This window comes from Oreochromis aureus, linkage group 22 (assembly GCF_013358895.1).
Source record: "Oreochromis aureus strain Israel breed Guangdong linkage group 22, ZZ_aureus, whole genome shotgun sequence".
NCBI classification, from domain to species: Eukaryota; Metazoa; Chordata; class Actinopteri; order Cichliformes; family Cichlidae; genus Oreochromis; species Oreochromis aureus.
The window spans coordinates 37831724-37852517 of record NC_052962.1 but is presented as its reverse complement, the minus strand read 5'-3'; the positions used below and the strand labels follow the sequence as shown (position 1 = coordinate 37852517).

Here is a 20794-nt window from a genome sequence, read left to right as displayed (position 1 = left end):
ATATGACAGAGAATGTGCATCTTCTTTTTGTTTTCATATTTTAATTTATATTTAATTGTGTTGTGGTTTGCAGTGTTTTGTGTTTTTCATTTTAAATTTGTTTAAAAGGAAAAAGCTGAAAATTTAAATAGTTAAAAGTTGAAATGTGAATAGTTGGTTTTTGTATTATATGATTTATTTATTACATTTTATGTAATAAAATGTAATGTAAACAGATGTAGCTCTGTTTTGGAAGTTCAGTTAACGCTAGAAATGGGTTTTGGAGTTTGTATGTGTTTTGTCTCTAAGGGCCACTGTATATATTTATATATAAACATATAAATATAACCACTTTCTTTTACATTAGTAATTCCTTTTGTGCATAATTTTATATTATTGTTAATAATAAATTAATTAAAGCAACAAAACAACCTGAAGAGCTGGTTCGGAGCCGAAAGAGCCGGCTCTTTTTAGTGAGCCGAGCTAAAAGAGCCGGTTCTCTAAAAAGAGCCGGAAATCCCATCACTAGTGGTAAGCCAATCACATGACCACTTAAAGATGACAAAGCAAGAAGGTGATATATACCAGTTTTTAAATTGTGTTGATAGGTCACGTAAAACCAGAGTCATGATAAACAATATATATGCACCATTTTTTCCTCAATAGTTGTGTCACGTTTACTGTCTAAGGACAGCGCTAGCAAGATCTCTCTGCTTATGAGAGTGCTTGCTAGCGCTTAAAAAAACAAACAAACAAAAAAACCCAGCCCTTTTGTGTTGGTGGAAAAATGCACCATGTCGACCAATCAAAAAATGATATGGCAACATGACATTTAGTTGTTTAGGAAGAGGTGGAAGTTTTAGGAGTGACGGAGAGAGAGAGAGGGACTTTTGAGACGTGAGAGATTTGTGACGTTTAGCGTGTTTGGAGTGTGTAGTTAATGTGTTGTCTTGTGTAGTTAGTGTGTAGTGTTGTGGATAGTTTTGTGTTGTGTGTCAGAACAATGAGGCAACTGCTGTCTCCAGGTAAATGGTTGCAAATAACTTTGTTGTTTGCAAAACTTGTGCATATGATTTTAAAATTGACAATTTATATTTGCATTTAAAGTTATGAAATATGATTCATTAAACATGTATGTGGTTGTTACAGTAAAAAATATAACTTTTTCTACTCGGATTTTATGGTTTTTGTCTGATTTTAGATCAATTGTGTTAGTACAGTATGTCAAAATGAAAACATAACAGTAAATTCAGACACGTGAGGTTGTGCTGAAAAGGATGATCCCAAACAAGGCAAAGTAAATAGTTTTTAAAGGTGAAATGTGGAGAAAATCAAAAGTAGTTAAAAATGGCCAATTATACCCTGGACCCCAGGGGGTTAAACATTTTTTTTAAAGTAACGCAATAGTTACTTTTCAAGTAATTAATTACTTTTAGAATCTTATAACTCAGTTACTAACTCAGTTACTTTTTTGACGAAGTAACTAGTAACTATAATTAATTACTTAATTACAGTGTTGGGCAAGTTCAACACTGGTTATAACATATATTTATTAAAGTTACATACTTGCATCAGGGACTGATAAACTTGTTGGCATGATCTGAGGTGACCAAAACAAATTCCACCTTCCAAAACTTTCTTAGAACCTTCTCCCAACTTTATATAAATTGGATTGTAAGAAAGGCAATCAAAAAATGCACGTCTTTGTACTCTCTGTTATGGACACAGATCTATAGATCTTTATGGACAGAGCAGTATGAAAGACACAAATCGAAGCACTCAGTAAGGTGCAGTGAAATGCTGAACAATTGTACCTCCTCAATAATCATTTGCTGTTTGCGTCACGGGCGTAAGCTAAAAGGGAGCCCCTTCTATAACAGAGAGAGCAGCAGGGGGTGATCACGGAAACAGAAGACGTATTACCCGGTTAAAATAGTCAATAAAAAATAAACACTAAAATACCCTGATCAGTGGAGAGAAAAATAAAAACATAAAACTCAGCACAATAAAAACATAACGGTGCTCAGTCCATGAGCTAAGTCCCAAGTTCCGAGTCAGGCTCTGCCACTGTCATGGTCCTGGGACATTTTGACCCAGTGTTCTTCGTTTCCTGTGTTTCTGTATCATGTTAAGTTCATTTGTTATTCTTGGAGTTCCTATCGGTCCCAAGTTGTTTAGTTTATTGGGTTTCCCCTCTTGTTTTATTCCATGTTTCCCCCAGTCCATCATGTCTGTGTTCTCCCTCCTGCTCCTCAGTGTACTCTCTCTCTTCACTCTGCATCTCTGTGTATTTCCTGTTTTATTGTGAAGGTTTGTGTCTTATGTTAGTGTATTCAGTTTATGTTTCCCCTGTCTCATCTCATCTGATTACTCCCAGCTGTTCCCTCCTTTTGTGTCTCATTCCCTGATTGTCTCTTTGTGTATATAAGCTCTGTGTTTTCTGGTGTGCGTTGCTGGTTAGTCTGTGTTCTTTCCCTGCATCATCCTGTGAATTCTCCCTGCTTGTTGTCTCCTCTCATGTTCAGGTTTGTTGTTTAGGTTTTAGTTTTCCCAGTATAGATTATTTCTAAGTTCTGTTTCTTGTCACTCTCACCTTTTGTTTGTTAATCACTCAGTCTCAATAAAGCCCTCTCACTTCACTGCAATATCAGTATCTTGGGTCCTTTGTTAAATTCTACACGGCTCACCCCGCAATCCATGACAGCCACACTTCCCGGCCGTGAAGAATCCGATTACACCAGTGGGAGCCGGGCCGACCGCGTCCTCTGTTGTCGCCTCGCCGCTCCGCTCGAGCTTCCGCTAGGCACAGGAGAGCAGCGGCAGTCACTCTTCTCAATTTCCCGGGGTATTACATGAATCTTAACAAGTGGTACTTACCCCGGGAGGCCAGAGCTCTGAACTCCGCCCACCGCTGCTCCGGGTACAAACGTACAGGCGGCTTTCGTCAAGCACCCACTGTCAGCTGTGGTTTCCCACTGAGACTACCCTCGACTGCTCTCAGCACACTGGGCCAGTTTTCTGATATGGCGCATCCTTTTTGCTAAACCTTGGTTTGGCTCGCCGTTCAGTTCAGCTCTCTGTTCTCTTCTCTCCATCCCCTGTCATTACAGCGTCTCCTCTCGCTGCCCTTCAGGTGTCTCTAATCAAGCATCAAGTGGAGGAAGGCGGAAGGGAGGGGCTTCTCCCCAAACACAAACAATATATACAAAAACTTGCAACACTACAATATGCTCTAACAAAAATAAACACTGACACAGCAACACATGCAAAGGAAAAAAATAAAAAGAAGGACATGTCCCATCCCCCAGATGACATTTGTTACTGCTCACTAAATTATGCAAAAGTGTGTTACATCCTCGGTGTAACAAGAATGTGTCTCCCCACTCCAACTCCACCCAAGAAAGAGCAAAATCTCTGAGCAAGTGTAAATGCAATGCAGCCATTTATTGACTTTGGCAGTGAGCTGTGCCAAAATAACAAACAAAAGATCTCTAAAGGTCCCTAATCTTCTCTGCCAAACTAAAAGTAAAAAAAGTCCATTTGTTTCCCTAAACTCCTACTGGAAAAACAAGGGAACACAGGTTTCAGCAACAAAGGCTCACTGCTATGAGGCTGCTGCAGTGTTCAACATATACCGCCAGAGAAAGGGTTACCTAATTTACACACGTATTTACAACTGTCCCAAAAGAGTTGAGCATTTCTTTGGATGTGCCATTATTAGTTGGAGAAAGCTTTCTTTACTCGTCCAAGTGATGAAACTTTCTCTCACTGAAAACACTACGAACAGAAGAACAGAATTTTGGGGGATTTCCTCACCTGGGTGGTTGAGAATACATCAAGATATTTACAACTATTTACAAAGGACAGATCACAGTGACTCAGCCTGGAGCAGTGAGCTCTGTTGTGGGAGGATCTGTGAGCATCAAGTGTAGGACCAGTCAGAATGTTTTTGTTTGGAAGAGCTACCATCTTTTAGCCTGGTACCAACAGAGAGATGGAAGCCCCCTCAAACTGCTCATTTACCATGCTAGCACTCGAGCATCAGGGATTCCAGCTCGTTTTACAGGCAGTGGATCAAACTCTGACTTCACTCTGACCATCAGTGGAGTCCAGGCTGAAGATACAGCAGTTTATTACTGTCAGAGCAGACATGATGTTAACAGCCAAGCTGTGTTCACACAGTGAAAAACAGTCGTACAAAAACCTCCCTCAGTCAGACTGAACAGAAACTGAAGTGACTGCTGCAGCTGGAAGATACTGCAGAGACTGATACAGTTCACTGAGGACACACACACACACACACACACACACACACACACACACACACACACACACACACACAATAAATGCTTTTTGTACCTTAGTGAGGACATCTAATTGACATAATGCTTTCCCTAGCCTCTTACCCTAACCCTAACCTTAAAAATGAATCCTGAACACCTAGCCTAAATCTTAAATTTACTGTATCCCTGACACTAAACCCACATTTTGAGCCTTGTGGCTATTTAATAATAGGAGATCATGCTCTGTTGAGGTAAAAAAAAAAAAAAAAAAAAGATGACCTGACCATTTCTTTACCTGAGAAAGTCTTGGGTTGCCAGTTTTCTTTGGGTCATTATCTATTTGCATTGCAAAATTCTGTCCAATGACTTTCCAACTACTCCAATGAGTAAAATTGGCTCCAACATCTTTGACAGATGATGTGACATTCTTCAGATCAGTTTTCCTTCTTCATCATTTTCTTTTCCAATTATGCTGATAAAATTTCATCTTGGAACTGTTCTTGCTTTTTTTTTTAAGTGTTTTTCTGGCAAAGTCTAATCCAGTCTTCCAGTTCTTGAGTGTAACCAGCAGTTTGTAACAGTTTCCTTTCATGAAGATGACTCTTGATCTCTTGGTAGTAGACTTTGACTATGATACAGCCACCTGGGGCTACTGTAGCTCAGAAGCATCCATCCAATGCATCCATCTCAGTCTGAATGTGTTTGAATGTTGTATAGAAAGCATTCCAGTAGGAAAAGCATAAAAAAAGTGCTTGTATTTCTTCATTGGTGAATGATGAAAGTTATGTGAAGTGTTTAGAGTGTTAGAGCAGAAAAGCACTATAGAAAAACCAGCCCATTTCCCCCTTCGGGAGTGTTTCAGACTAATGAATTGGACGTGTAAAGTGGTAAAGTATTTTTCCTTAAACTATGAATTCTGTCCTCATTCGTTTCAGCTTTCTTCTGTGGTCTTTTAGGCCTTATTTGTGTTGTGCTGGCCAATACAATCATTCCTTTTAAAAATGAACCAGGTTGTTGATTTTGATAGTTCTTTTGACCTCGTATGCAGGGATCTAATTAACAACCAATAAATGCAATCAGATAATTTGAAATCAACTCATCTGTTTAATTTGTCTTAGAATAATGACGGGACAGGCTTTATCTGTTGATGAAATGGCTTGAAGACAATTGCTCAGTTATTTTTGAGCCTCTGAAAAAAAAAGAAGTAAATTAAAAAAGAAGTATCCTTGTGGCAAAGACGTCCACATCTTATCTGCTCCAATACAGGACGAAATTTAGAAAACTTACTTTGAGATTCAGTAAAATGTTAATTTGATTGATCCATTACTAAACAGCATCATAAGACTGATCCAAGTCTGTGCTGACTTGGAGCCAGAGCAACCAAAACAAAACTAGACCAGGGGATGTTAAAATATACATTTCTGAATAAATATGAATCATATCATTTATCTCAAACCATGTTGACTGACCGAAATGACACCTGTGAATTCACGTTGTGATGACTGCTTGTGATGTAATTCTGTTGAAGTCAGTCAGATCATTTCCATAGAGAGGCACTTTGCATCAGCAGCACCATGCTCCAGTGCTCTGGGAGAGTTTATAGTCCTGAGAGTTGAACACTGGATGACTGACAGCTGTCCTTCATCACAACAGAAGCCACAGAAATCCTCCTCATCAAAAACATGACTTTGATCTGCGTCCTCATCTGGACTCTCCTCTGCTGCTGCTTCACAGGTAAAGTCCAGAGAATCAAACTCCTCTCCTCTATCAACATCTGTCCCTCTGAAATGAAGCCCACAAAACCATGAAGCTGCTTTATGTTTTTGTCTCTGTATCCTCAGAGTCCAGAGGACAGATCACAGTGACTCAGCCTGGAGCAGTGAGCTCTGCTGTGGGAGGATCTGTGAGCATCAAGTGTAGGACCAGTCAGGATGTTCATGTTTGGAACAACAACCATCTTTTAGCCTGGTACCAACAGAGAGATGGAGGAGTTCCTAAACTGCTCATTTACGGTGCTAGCACTCGACAATCAGGGATTCCAGCTCGTTTTACAGGCAGTGGATCAAACTCTGACTTCACTCTGACCATCAGTGGAGTCCAGGCTGAAGATGCAGCAGTTTATTACTGTAAGAGTTATCATGTTATCAACAGTCAAGGTGTGTTCACACAGTGAAAAACAGTCGTACAAAAACCTCCCTCAGTCAGACTGAACAGAAACTGAAGTGACTGCTGCAGCTGGAAGATACTGCAGAGACTGATACAGTTCACTGAGGACACACACACACACACACACACACACACACACACAATAAAGTGATTCATCACAAATTTGTGTCCTACTGCTATCGCATACATGTTGTGTTCAACTTTCAAATATATATTTAACTAAAGAACAAACGTGGGCCATTAACAGATACCAGGATAAGTCCTGTTCATGACCTTGACGACCTTAGAAGTGGAACAAATCCACTGAATCTACATCAAGATAAAATAATCTAAATACCAAAATCTGAAAATGTTCCTGATCAGTGAGGATCAAAATAAAAACAACACACCTGTGAATCAAATATGAACATGACATAAAAATCTGTTATTGAACTGAAGGTGTTTTAATTTATCAATTATTTGCTCATATCATCATTCATTTAATCTTCTCCTTGTTCGTCAATGAAATTAAAACTTTGTACTTCAGATTCTTTCTAATCACTCCTTGTATTCGTTGACTCTCCTGTCTGTGAGTTCTCCTCAGAACAAACAGCTCATAAGAGACACTAAAGACTCTTTCTTCTTTAGACTTGCTTTGTAGTCTGGTGAGACTGTTTCCATGGCAACCAGGTCCCAGCATTCCTTCATGAACCAGTCTGTCTGGTACAGGTGAGCAACACCACCAACAACCTACCACACACAGTCATGTAACTTTGAACAAACATAAAAATAACCTGAACAATTTTAAAACTCCTTTTTCAGCTTTTGCCAAAATGCAGATCTCCTTAATGGTTCTTTCAGCCTGTGTTTTATTTTACCAGTGTAAAATAAAGACATCATGTTGGAGTGCAGAGTTGGTCTAAATTCATGTAAATGAAAAATATATTCATCAAGTGCAGGTTTGTAGATTTGAATAAAATAAAATGTTTGATTCAACCAAAATTCCCTTTGCAAAACATCTTTATTACCTAAAACATGAATGTTGTCATTATGAGAAAGAAAATAACAGTTTTAGTCTTTATTTGTTCTTTAAAAAGAAAGATGGAGAGACAGTTACAGAGTTGAGAATGAGAGCATTAAACCAGTATCAGGTTGAGTCAGGTCAGGACTGGGAACACTGGACTCTCCTCAGTGGCTCTGAGACCAGAGTCTGGCAGCCCTGGGTGGCCTCACAGGTCACAGAGCCCACCTTCATCCAGCGGTCTGCAGGGAGCCTCAGGGTGCTGCTCCAGCTGTAGAGGCCGTCATTCTGCAGCACCACGGGGCTCCTGCTCTCCTCCCAGCTGATGCTGCCACTGCCATCCACCTTCCAGGACAGACTCCAGTCTGAGGGGAAGCCCTTGTTGGCCAGACATGTGATTGTTGCAGTCCCCTGCTGTAGCTCCTCACTGGAGGGGGGCAACACTGTCAGGATGGGACGGGTATCACCTAGGAGACACCAATCAGCTTAGAGCACAGGGAGCACACAGCTGTCAATCAAACCACAGACAGTCGGACACCTTTACTGTAAGAGCTGATTTTCTCCGTTAAGAAGTTTCTGTCAGGTGTTTTTTCTGCTCCACCAGTCATTAACTCACACATTGTTTCACTTCCCTTTAAGAAACCTCTCATGCATATCAGCACAGAGAGAATCATCACACAGTTTGACCTGAAATATGTTCAAACTACACTGGAAATAAAAGAAGCAGATGTGGCAACATTTACAAAACAAGTTTAAAATCATCAATATTGTACATGACTTATATTAATATTAACTTTAAACAAATAAATAGAATATATATTCAGTGACACAATATGCTCTTCATGTGTGTCTAAAACAATTTTTAAAATTCACACAAACTCAAAGTAATTTCAAACAATACTTGACAGACTAAAGACATCAGAGATGATTTTTATATTTTTTTTGTTTGTTTTTTTCCAGTTTCAATTAGACTGAAATGTAGACATAACATTTTTAGAGATCAGATTTGAATTACCCTCCATGACATAAGAGGATGATAAAAAATTCCAGCATCAAACTTCTTGTAAAGCTACGTGCTTTTCTCTTAAAATCAGAAGAGAAATTGTTAAATGAACTTCAATAAAAAAGACAGTATTTGATAGTAAACCAGAATAAACTTACTTCCAACATTCAGTCTGGTTCCTCCACCAAAAGTCCACCACAGTGATACAAACTCATTGAGCCGCCGTACAAAAACCTCTGACTGTAGAGAGACACGGCTCTCTGACTCTGAAACAAACAAACTCAACAACATAATTCACTGTTTGCACAGCAGCCATGACTCAGCTGATATGACTTCTTCAAATACCATCATACAATATTAGTTTAAATACAGTTCAATCCATGAGCTTTTGGACGATCACGTTTTTTCCTGTCCCGTTCGGCACTGAAGCAATCAGAATTATTGTCTGAAGGCCAAGAAAAATTCTCAACAGATTTATTTTCTCAAGTGTATCATTCTGGCTTTGCCATACTGGTCCACTTGATTCATCTTTATTATTTTTTTATTTTTAAAATGATTACAATCGGAACAGATATAACCGGGGGATCGTAAAGAGAAAGACAGATAAGAGAAGTTTAGGAAAAGGAGAGGTAAAGAAAAACAGAGGGGAAGAGGGACAGTGAGAAAAGACAAAAGAAATCCGCGAGATCACTTGCTGGAAAAAAAAAGAAGTAAACAAGCAAAAAGAGAACAACACAGTAGGGAGACCACAGCAACAACTAATTAAGCATAAACAAGAGTAAATAATAAATGCTGAATGTTACTGAGCAGCACAAAAGACTGACAGCAGACGATATGCTTAGAGGCAGCATCCAAGGAAGATAGTGAGTGTCTGTGCACACCTGTGTGCGTGAGTGCGCTTGTTTTCAAAAGGTTTCTCCATGTAACTATCTAATAGTAATTGTGGGGAGCCATAGCACTGCCCCCCAGGACATGAAGCAAGCATGGAGGACATCCAGGGCCCAGACATCTAGATTCCCCCCAGAGCACAAGAGCCCAAGGAGGCCCACTGGAGGGACAGCTGCGCCACCCTCCTACAAACAAGCTGGGGAGAGCCCCAGACGGGTGGGGGGGGGGGGTCACCCAGCAGCCAACGTGCCAGCAGGCTCCGCTGGCAAAAGGCTACGTGAGAGTGTACTGACGACCCTCCACACCCCGGTAGGGGCCCGATGGAGCCAAGGGCGCCAGGCCCTGGCAAGCAGCCACCGGACACCAACAACCGCTAATGTACCAGCAGGTGGGGGCCTCAACCACTGGCAGGGAGTGTATTGGGGGCTGAGAGGTGGAGTCTAACACCCAACCTGACATATAAACATAGACAAACAGGCAAACACAGACACAAGCATGCATTCCCACCATCATGAACACACTCTTTTCTTTTTGCTCCTTGAGGAGGCGGATGTACCTCTCTTGATACACCCCCGGACCAGTGATGGACTTAAAGCACGACTGTAAAATTCAGATGAAGTCTGTTCGTCCTAAACAACATAACCACCATCATCATCTCATGCGGCTACCCAAACCCGGCGGCAGCAGCTGGACACTTGAAGGCCGACGCCAACGAGAACAACAACAAATTCTCCTCTGACAGTGACAACAAGACTCCCTGACTCTCTCACCAGATCCCTCAACTCCACCTGCGTAGGCTGTGGACTGTTGATCTTAATTGGGCGAAAAGACACTTTCTCAGGCTGAACACAGGACACACTTCCTCACACGCACACACGTACACTTAGACAGATACCGCCCTCCCTGAACCCATCGCCTCCCATGCTTACCTCCCATCCGATGTAGACGGAGGTTCAGCATCACTTTAGGTTGCGCAGAGAGTGCAGCGTCCTTGATGCTGCTGTGTACATTAGCATATTCCCCTTTTGCTTATCTTGTGTTTTATGGTGTTGTGAAGATAAATGTGCTTTTGTGCTGAGAAGTTTTTGTTTCTGTTTTCTCATTCTGATCCCCCATTAGGGATCAGGATGAGCAGAGTTTCTTTTTCCTCATCGACTGCCCTTTTGTGTTATACATTCATTGTTTTCTTTATGCTGCCTGTTCTGTCCTGTCTCCCCATTGTGATGTTTGTGTATTGTATGTGCGGTCGGAAAGGTCCGATTTTGCTGCAGGCAACTGCAAGTGACAAATAAAGGCTTCAATCTATCAATCAATATACAAATACTCAGCACTCACACAACATAGAGACAAACAGAAATGAACACTGTACACACACTCACACTCCCCAAACATCCTCTATACCCCCCAGGTCCAGGTAGGGTCACCAACAAGATAGCCCCTGGGATCCCTGGGACACACAGTCCCCTCCACTACAATAATGTAGCGATTCACGGACACTGTCAAAAAAGCTACTCTGGATAGTGTTGGAATTGATATTTTTTATATTGTCATTTGTGCTTAGAAACATGGAATCATTTATGCTTAGAGATATATAATCATTCATATGCTGATAAAGTATTTTATCCTTATTTGGTCTGATAAGGATTCTGTGCACACTCTGTGCACCCTGAGATGAGAGGAAGCAGCCTCGACCTTATAATTTCCATTATAGCTTTAGGAACCAGACTGCTCTGTTTCTTAAAGTGCAAGACTTCACACCTTTAAATGTTTGTTTGAGACATGACCTTTTGCAAGTTCCTGTTCTTATAGTTTAGCGAGATGCTTACTTCTGCTTTTCTGCATACCTCATACACACAGTTAAAGTTCATTGAAAGGTCGTATGTCTATGTATAGTATGTGTAGCACGTGGGTTGAAGTACAGTACCAATGGATAATTACTAAGGTAATGAGTAATTTGGGCTAGTATCAGAAGATTAAGAACGACTCTTAGAGCTCTGGTACATGAATGGTAGAGAAACCACACAAACACAGTTGTGTGGCTTTAAAGTACTTTAGTGATGTTAAGCCTTTTAAAAGAATTTTGTAACCAACACTGAATTACAACAGGTTTAACAGAACTTCAAGTATAAAAATTTCCCCCAAAGTAGCAAAACAATAGAATAAAATAAAATTGTGCACAAGTAAAAGTATTAGTCTTTTAAGTCCAAATGGTACCGGTGGGGCCCATGACAAACGGGCGTATCGCATTAGAGTCCGTCCAATGAGGAGTGTGTGTGTGATTGTCTGTCCTACCGTACTACTTGTACAGTAGAGGATTGTAGTCCATCAATGTGCAAATGAGTGTGCGTGTGTATGTATATTGTCTCCTAGGATCTTGGGTTGGCTCGCCATCCAGTGAACACTGGAACACTCTGGGTTCTGGAATCGCTGACCTGATCTTTGGATTCATCCCATATAAAAAACCTGACCTATAAACAATGGTCAAATATATGTCACGAACAATTTAGGAATAACTCTCACAAATTAAACTAAAGTAGTGTCACACTGCAGTAACTACTATTCAGATCAGCTCTCATCAATTCAATCATCATCAGTTCAATCATGTTGTACAACATTAAAATATCAAGGTTCAAAGTTCAAAGTATCAATATCCAAAATTTCACAGTATCAGGTTCAATACTTGTTTGTAACCTGCAGTAACATTAAAGATTATCTACAAGGTTTCAAACATTCAGGAATTATAGTCACCATATAATTCACTTCCATTGTAAACATTAATTACATCCAACAAAATAAACTCACTGTACATATATATCTAATCACAAATAAATAAGTATATTACCCCTTTTAAGAAATGGAATAATATGCAAATGCTTATCAGAAATGAACAAAGTGCAAATAATCAATTTCAATAACACGTACACACAAGGACTTAGTCCACAAATAGGAGTATTAAAATAGGCGTGCTTAATCCTGCTTGTACCATAGGCCTACTAGTACAAGTGGAAATACACTAAAATTACCTTCAAGTATTCAATACTGAGTATTGTAAAACAACTGATTGACATTAAAAATTAAACAGGAAGCAGGATAAAGTCTGCTTACAATTATCTCTCATAAAGTTATTTTTAGCTGCTTTAAACATTTACAGCTTTTCACATGTTAATGACTTGGTTAACGATCTAACTAGCATAACAACAGTGCGTTTCAGAGACACCCAACAACTGTACCCACACTCCGCACATCACGTGTCTGATTAGCCACATTTAGCTTACCGCCGTCGAGTGGATGCTCAGCGTTTACGTGAAGCCACAGCTCAGTAAACCTTCCGGTTTCGCTCTGCCCTCTACGACAACAAGTGCAAAACCATATTTTGTGAACAATATCAGTTTAGATGGTATTTTTTAACTCGTTAGAGGTTAATTTCTCCAGCTTACCGATAGCAAAGTTTTAGTCCGCCTGCTCTGTTCGGCTGTAGAAGCAAGAGACTGAAAACTTGGGAGCTGGCACTAAGGAGGGACAAGAGCTGCCTAGAGCTTCACCGATTGGTTGACATGCGAGGAGTGGAGTAAAACAATAGGCTCTCATCAGAGCTCATCAACCCTCGGAGAAACTTAACTTTTGTTTGACCAGAGCATATCATATATAATCTGCGTCCCTTCCATGTTTAAATAAATATTTTGATCTCGTTTCACTTTCATTAAACAAGGACAGTAAGAACAGGAACAATGAACATAAAATGTTTTACTTTTTCTTCTCTTTTGTTTGAGATGATTTTAGGAACTGGGTTACATATGGCTGGAAACACACACACACACACACACACACACATGCACCTACACACACCCACACACACAGAATACAGACACTGATGTTGTTCAGAGATGCCTGCTTAAGAATGTCACGTGTATTTGTAATTCCATATTCATGAATGATTGCTTGCTGACAATAAAAAGGGCTGTAGCGAAGGAATCAGTGGAAGTGGGCTGAGTTCAGGTGAAGGAATCTTTTCCTCAACTTTGGCTGACTTCCCTCGCGAGCCACAAAGACAAAGTGCTCTGTCTTGTTTTGTTTTGTCGTGCAGTTATTGGTTTCGTGTTCCAGCGGGGTTTGTGCCTAGATAAACCCAACAGACAGCATCCTTTAATAGAAAAATACATTTAAAATTTTGTCTCATCTTTGTAACAGGAGTTTGTGACAGTAGTTTCCAGGAACAGGAGAGATGACCTAAATTCAGGATACACAGGAAAATCCCACCTTCATCCAGTGGTTTGCTTTGAGCTTCACGGTGCTGATTCAGCTATAGAAGATCATTCTGTAGTGTCCCGGGGCTCCTGCTCTCCTCATCACTGATGCTGCCACCAGTAGCGGTTTTAGATACGGGCGACACGGGCGGTTGCCCGGGCGGCATCGTGGTGGGGGCGGCATCACGGGCATCGGCAAAAAAAAATAAATAAAAAATGCTCGTACTCATGCTGCCCCGACATCATGCCAGCGCATATTAGGGATGGCATAGGCACCGATCGGTTTTCTATCGCCCATTTGCTGGGAGTAAGGGCGCCCTCCGTTTGCGAGGTGCGCCTGCTGCTTGCGGCACAGGGAGGAGAGGGCGGGCGGCGGGGATTCTCTGGCTGGCTGGAGCAGCATCTAATAACCAACTCGCAAAATAAAACAAAATAAAAACAAACCAACAAACACGAAAACACCAGACATTATGATAAAGACTTATAATTTGCACCGATGTTTTCTATATTTCCTCGGGATGAATAAAGCATAATCAATCAATCAATCAATCAATACACGAAAACTGAGCGCGAGAGCCCTCGGTGCGCCTGCTCGCTGCTGAAGTCAAAGTAAACTTTATTGTCATCTCCGCTACATACAGTCCGGTATAGAGAGACGAGACGACGAGGCTCCAGTTACAGCAGTGCAAGTAAACGAACAATAAATATTTAAGAGTAAGAAAATAAATATACACTTTAGGACTCGGGGTAAAGGGATCAATAACAATTTAAAATGTATATTTTATATTTTGTTGATTTAAAGTCTCACACAAACTTTTAAAGTTTAAAAAAAGAGAAAAAGAAGAGGAGTGTAGCGACTTCCATAGTCGCTAGAGGCCGGGGATTGAGCCTGCCTATTTGCCTGACGCGCTGTCAACTTTAGGCAATAATGCGAGAGGTGGAATTGCTTGCTTGTTTATTAAAGTGCTTGAAAAGTTTACAGAGCAATGTGATCGGCTCGCGATTCAAACTCTTAAAACATCACAGCTCTAATGCAACAAGGGAAACTCGTTGGCTGCGGTCAACAAAAACTACAGCTACCCAGCCCTGCTCTCTGTCAAAATCAAACCAGTGAATGACAGACTGACAACGCCCTCTTAATGTCACCGCTAGCACCCACGTGACTCCTGTTACACATCACCATAGCAACCAAACAAACGAAAACCCAGTGATCATTAAAATTCAATATTTAATTATGGCTCCTACAAGGAGAAACGAGCAAAAGATACAGGTAAGGAGATGTGTCATTGGATAAAGGCAGGTCATGTATCCTAAAACTTTCAGAATACTTTCTTAATTATGTGGGTTACAGCTCCTCCAAGAAGAAATGGTAAAAATAGTTACAGTAACAGACTAAACTCCAAACAATATATACAATAATATAATATTAATATAATAGTAATTAGTCAGTGTCAATTGTTGATTTGTCCTGTTCTCATTGTATGACTAATTATGATGTCTGTTTAGTAGCCGTTTGCATACTATATTTTCTCTGTCTTCATATGTGTGTGTGTGTGTGTGTGTGTGTGGGGCCAGAGGGAGAGTTCGCCCAGGGCGCCAAATAGGCTAGGACCGCCACTGGCTGCCACCATAGCTGGACTGGCTATCGGGCATACCGGGCATTTGCCCGGTGGGCGCTGGCGATTTTTTGTTTTATGGGCCGATGGATTTTTTTTAAATTTTTTTAGGAAGGGTGTATATATAATGAAAGGTGTTGGATTGGCCAATTGGTCATGATCGACTCTGGGCTGGACCAATTACAGCCGAGGAGGCCGGCTGCACCCTCCCCTTGTTTAGCAATCTTATAGACGAACTAAAGAAAATGGAGAACAAAAAAGGAAAGGAGGTGTTTATGAAAATATCACTAAATCTGTCATTTATTAATTTTAATATTAATTAATGATCATGTCTCACCTCTAGTGTTCTTGGTCTTAATTTAAGGTTTTTCGTATAGCGATTGACAGATCACGTGACTTTCGCGCATTGCATGCCGGGAACTCGAGGCAAAACAATCCAGTACCGCATCAAATGCAAGCATTTGCAGCACCGCAAAACGTTCATTCTCCAGTTCCAATACCTTCTTGGTTTTCTTTGCCGCACAAAAAGGAATGTACAAAACTAAGGAGAATAATGCCGGACCGTATAAAGACAGACTCGACGAAAAGGCAAAGAAAAGATACAGGGAAAAAATCAAAGGAGTGAGAGGGTCAGACCCTTATGAGCACACAGAGTGGACAAAAGACGTTAGCGTGCTGCCCAACTTTCACCACGCTCAGATTTATAATTATACGGTTCTTGGAGTGAGTGCATACACTCATGAAGTTTTTAGTAACTTCAGGTCACTGCAACAAGCCCAGGTACAGTTTACCGACGGATAGGTACAGGACCTTGAATGCACCGTGTAGAACGAAAGACCATCGTAGAAACAAAGGTAAGTTTACCAGTCTCACAAATCGTCGTCATAAATACACATTCGTTAACCGTTTATTAATATAACCTTTGAGCTCAACGGTAATTAATTAGTAGTGGAAATAATTTCTGGTACGCATTACAGAAATGTAGCAGTGACAATAATATTGTATGCTGTAATCGCACTGGGCAATTAGTGATACAAAACAACTGTTTTATCCTGTGAATAAAAGTATATGTTTTTGTCAATGTACCGTGGTAATAACAGAAGTGAAACGCAATATTGTGTCAGGACAATTCACTATTTATGCACAATAAATAAAGGAGCATAGCGCGACCATTTCTGTTCAGCCCAGACTTGCTTGTAACCTATATCACCAATTATGTTAAGAAAAGTGACGTATTAACTACTACAAAACACTGACCTTTGTGGAAATGCTTGGAGCAGATTAACATGTGAGCTGGAGTGTTCTGAGACGTTATATTTGGTATATCCAGACCATCCGTCTGCTCTTACTGGAAACATGGCTTAAAAAATTTCTCTTCAACTACGTAATCCGATAAAAAAAAAAGATCTCTTTACCCGTCGGCTTCCCGTGGCTGTCATGCGACCGCTATTGCAGTTAATAATACAACAGCTTCTTGCCATTTTTGGGTTTCTTTTTATCGCTGTGTAACTGAGTTCAGTTGAAAGCCTGCATGCGCTAGTACCTCTTGCCTCAAGTTCCCAGAACTTTGCGGTTTTACCCTGAAAGACATCACGTTTTCAATCTCTATCCTGGTGGGCGGTCTCTAGTCAAAATGCCGGGCCGATTTTTTTGTCCCAGTCCAGCCCTGGCTGCCACTGCCAACACTGTCAGTCATCTTTGTGACAGCCTCAAGTCTGTGTGGAAGCCCTTGTTGGTCAGACCCATGATGGTGGCATTTCCCTGCTTCAGTTCGTCACTGGAGGAACCCAGCACCATCTAGATGGGACAGGTGTCACCTAAGAGACACCAGTCATCTTAGATAACAGAAACCACAAGTTGATATTTAGCTGTAAGACGCTTTTTTCTGCTCCACCAGTCACTAACTCACACTTTTCACTGTTTCCAAAACAAATCCAAAACCCCAGAACAAAACAAAGATTTCTTTCTGTAGAGAGCAACATGTCTGTGACTTTTAATTTCACACTTTCACAGGTAATTTTAAAACTGGCAATTACTGAATTAGTGAAAACCTCCAGAGCAGTTTTTTTTGCAGTGTAGGTACATTTATAAAGGTTTTAAGGACTTTATTCATGGTAATATTACAAGAAACATTAGTAATATTATTCACTTTCTTAATACGGGAGCTATATTTAAAAATAAGTTTACACATATTTGCAATAAACAGTCAAATAATCTGATTCTTTTGTCAACCATGTAACAACATAATAAACATCTGAACTGAGTTAGTATAAATGCCAAAGGTTTTAAAACAATTTCCCTTAATACTGTAAAAATGATTGATCTACTGATAAAAACACAAATTATCCAAGTCACAGTTGGATCCACAGCATTTCCATGGAGAGTGTCTGTACATTAGTAGCACCAGAGTCCTGGTCAACATGACTCAGTCTGGAGCAGGGAGCTCTGCTCTGGGGGACACTGTCACCATCAAATGGACCAGTCATAAGGTCTATGTATCAGACTGTTTAGCCTAGCCTCAACAGAGGGATGGAAAATCCTCCTAAACTTTCCATTTATTACACTCGCACTAGAACATCAGGGATTCCAGCTCGTTTTACAGGCAGTGGATCAAACTCTGACTTCACTCTGATCATCAGTGGAGTCCAGGCTGAAGATGAAGGAATGGTAAATGGTACATGGACTGGTTCTTATATAACACTTTTCTACTCAGCTTGAGCAATCAAATCTCTTCATAAAACATGCCTCATTCACAGACGTTCATATAAACACTAAATTCTATGCCTGAGTGCTTTCTATCTAGCATTCAGACAAATGTTCAGCATTTTACTCTCACCTGTCAAAGAGTCTAAAATATTTGAAACTGTAGCCTTTTCGTGTTTGTTACTGATCAATATCTGAGTAATATTATTCATAATTAGGCACTAATACACATGGTGTCTTGATGCATGCTCAATCATCTAGATAAGTAAAACCCACAAGGTTGATTCGGTTCATCTGGATGTAATGTTATCAGCAGGAGAAACGTTTCATCACCATCCAAGTGACTTCTTCAGTTTCAGCTGACTGCAGGTTTCCCCAAACCTTATAAACAGTACATTTGCATAATAACTGAAACCAGCCCAGTGAAGGAACAGTGGGCTGGGAGGTCAGTTCGTTGATCATTAATATGCAAATTCTCATGACCATTAATAAACAGCCAATGATCAACGGCCATGAGTAAGACACACGGTCTGGTGCAAAGATTCAGTAAAGTTCTGATGATGTGCTGCTTATTATTTTATGCTGTAATCTTTATAGTGTAGTACAGAGCAAGATGAAGAAATGATGACTTTTCTTCATGCAATTGCCTTTTTCAGCTAAGGAACATCTCCAAACTGCGAACTTTGCTGTCTAAATCTGAGTTAGAAATGGTTATTCATGCTTTTATTTCATCTCGCTTAGATTATTGTAACAGCCTTTTTCTTTGTTTGAGCAAAAGGAATCTTGAGCGTCTCCAGTTAGTCCAGAATGCTGCTGCAAGGCTTTTAACCAAGACACGAAAAAGAGAGCACATTACACCAGTGTTACGTTCATTACACTGGCTTCCAGTACATTTTAGAATTCATTTTAAAATCTTGGTACTGACTTTTAAAGCTTTGAATTGTGATGCCCCTGCCTACATTTCCGATCTTTTAGAACCCCACACTCCCTCTCGCAGCCTGAGATCTTCTAATCAAAGGCTGTTGGTCGTCCCACCGAACTCGCTTTTAAGACTAGAGGTGATAGATCTTTTAGAGCGGTGGCCCCCAGGTTGTGGAATGCTCTCCTCCATCTTTACGTTGTCTTGATTGTATTTATTCTTTTAAAAAGCAGCTTAAGACTCATTTATTTAGATTGGCTTTTAATTAGATTTGTGCTGTATGTTTGATTATTAATGTATTTTAATGTATTTTATGTATTTCTGTCTTATATTACTGTGAAGCACTTTGTGGTTTTTATCCTGTGAAAAGTGCTATATAAATAAATTGAAATTGAAATTGAAATTGAAATATTTACCTACTGTATTGCCAGATTTGAAGTATGTCACAGAATAGCCTGCCCAATCCTCACAACCAAAGCTTGCTCAGCATAAGATGCACAATGTAAAACTTCAAAAAAATGCTTTTAAAAATAATCAACAAAATGCAAATTGCTGATTTTATGAAAACTCAATGGAATAATTAAAAGACTAAGAGAAAAAATGATGTAATTACAGCAGACAGAAATACCAAATCACTGATTCTTGAACACAGAGTAAACCTTTTATAATGGACAAGGGCATTTCCATGATTTCCATAGAGAGCCACTTTGCATCAGCAGCACCATGCTCCAGTGCTCTGGGAGAGTTTATAGTCCTGAGAGTTGAACACTGGATGACTGACAGCTGTCCTTCATCACAACAGAAGCCACAGAAATCCTCCTCATCAAAAACATGACTTTGATCTGCGTCCTCATCTGGACTCTCCTCTGCTGCTGCTTCACAGGTAAAGTCCAGAGAATCAAACTCCTCTCCTCTATCAACATCTGTCCTCTGAAATGAAGCCCACAAAACCATGAAGCTGCTTTATGTTTTTGTCTCTGTATCCTCAGAGTCCAGAGGACAGATCACAGTGACTCAGCCTGGAGCAGTGAGCTCTGCTGTGGGAGGATCTGTGAACATCAAGTGTAGGACCAGTCAGGATGTTTATGTTTATAACAACAATCATCTTTTAGCCTGGTACCAACAGAGAGATGGAGGAGTTCTAAACTGCTCATTTACGGTGCTAGCACTCGAGTATCAGGGATTCCAGCTCGTTTTACAGGCAGTGGATCAAACTCTGACTTCACTCTGACCATCAGTGGAGTCCAGGCTGAAGATGCAGCAGTTTATTACTGTCAGAGTCGGCACTATCCTAACAGTCAGTGGGTGTTCACACAGTGAAAAACAGTCGTACAAAAACCTCCCTCAGTCAGACTGAAGAGAAACTGAACTGACTGCTGCAGCTGGAAGATACTGCAGAGACTGATACAGTTCACTGAGGACACACACACACACACACACACACACACACACACACACACACACGCAAAATAAAGTGATTCATCACAAATTTGTGTCCTACTGCTATCGCATACATGTTGTGTTCTTCAAATATATATTTAACTAAAGAACAAATGTAGGCCATTAACAGATACCAGAATAAGTCTTCTTCATGACCTTTGACCTTAGAACTGTAACAAATCCACTGAATCTATATCAAGATAAAATAATCTGAGGACAAAAATCTGAAAATGTTCCTGATCAGTGAGTAAAGATTTTACTGTAAACATATCATCAAACATGAACATGAGTGAAAAAGCTGTTATTGAACTGAAGGTGTTTTCATTTTATTCATATTTTGTTCATATCATCATTCATTTAATCTTTTCCTTGTTCGTCAATGAATTGAAAACTTTGTACTTCAGATTCTTTCTAATCACTCCTTGTATTCGTTGACTCTCCTGTCTGTGAGTTCTCCTCAGAACAAACAGCTCATAAGAGACACTAAAGACTCTTTCTTCTTTAGACTTGCTTTGTAGTCTGGTGAGACTGTTTCCATGGCAACATTCATGTA

The 20794-nt window shown here is 40.2% G+C and overlaps 1 long non-coding RNA gene, 1 pseudogene and 2 gene segments (V, D, J or C); 2 read left to right on the top strand and 2 right to left on the bottom strand.

Moving 5' to 3' along the window:
* The first annotated feature begins 5944 nt into the window (after positions 1–5944).
* On the top strand, positions 5945–6435 carry LOC120435602. The segment is given in 2 exon segments: positions 5945–5996; positions 6104–6435. Coding segments are annotated over 2 exon segments (384 nt in total).
* Positions 6436–7409: 974 nt separating this feature from the next.
* On the bottom strand, positions 7410–8641 carry LOC120435885 (the record flags this gene model as incomplete). The annotated part of the segment is given in 2 exon segments: positions 7410–7895; positions 8590–8641. Coding segments are annotated over 2 exon segments (378 nt in total), but the record flags the coding sequence as incomplete, so codon positions are not given.
* Positions 8642–11260: 2619 nt separating this feature from the next.
* On the bottom strand, positions 11261–13673 carry LOC120435887. Its single transcript, XR_005609994.1, has 3 exons — positions 12757–13673; positions 12595–12665; positions 11261–11787 (listed from the first exon to the last, which is right to left on the bottom strand). It is a non-coding gene; the product is annotated as an uncharacterized LOC120435887 (long non-coding RNA).
* A 5959-nt stretch (positions 13674–19632) lies between these two features.
* Positions 19633–20226, top strand: LOC120435883 (annotated as a pseudogene).
* Positions 20227–20794: the final 568 nt, after the last annotated feature.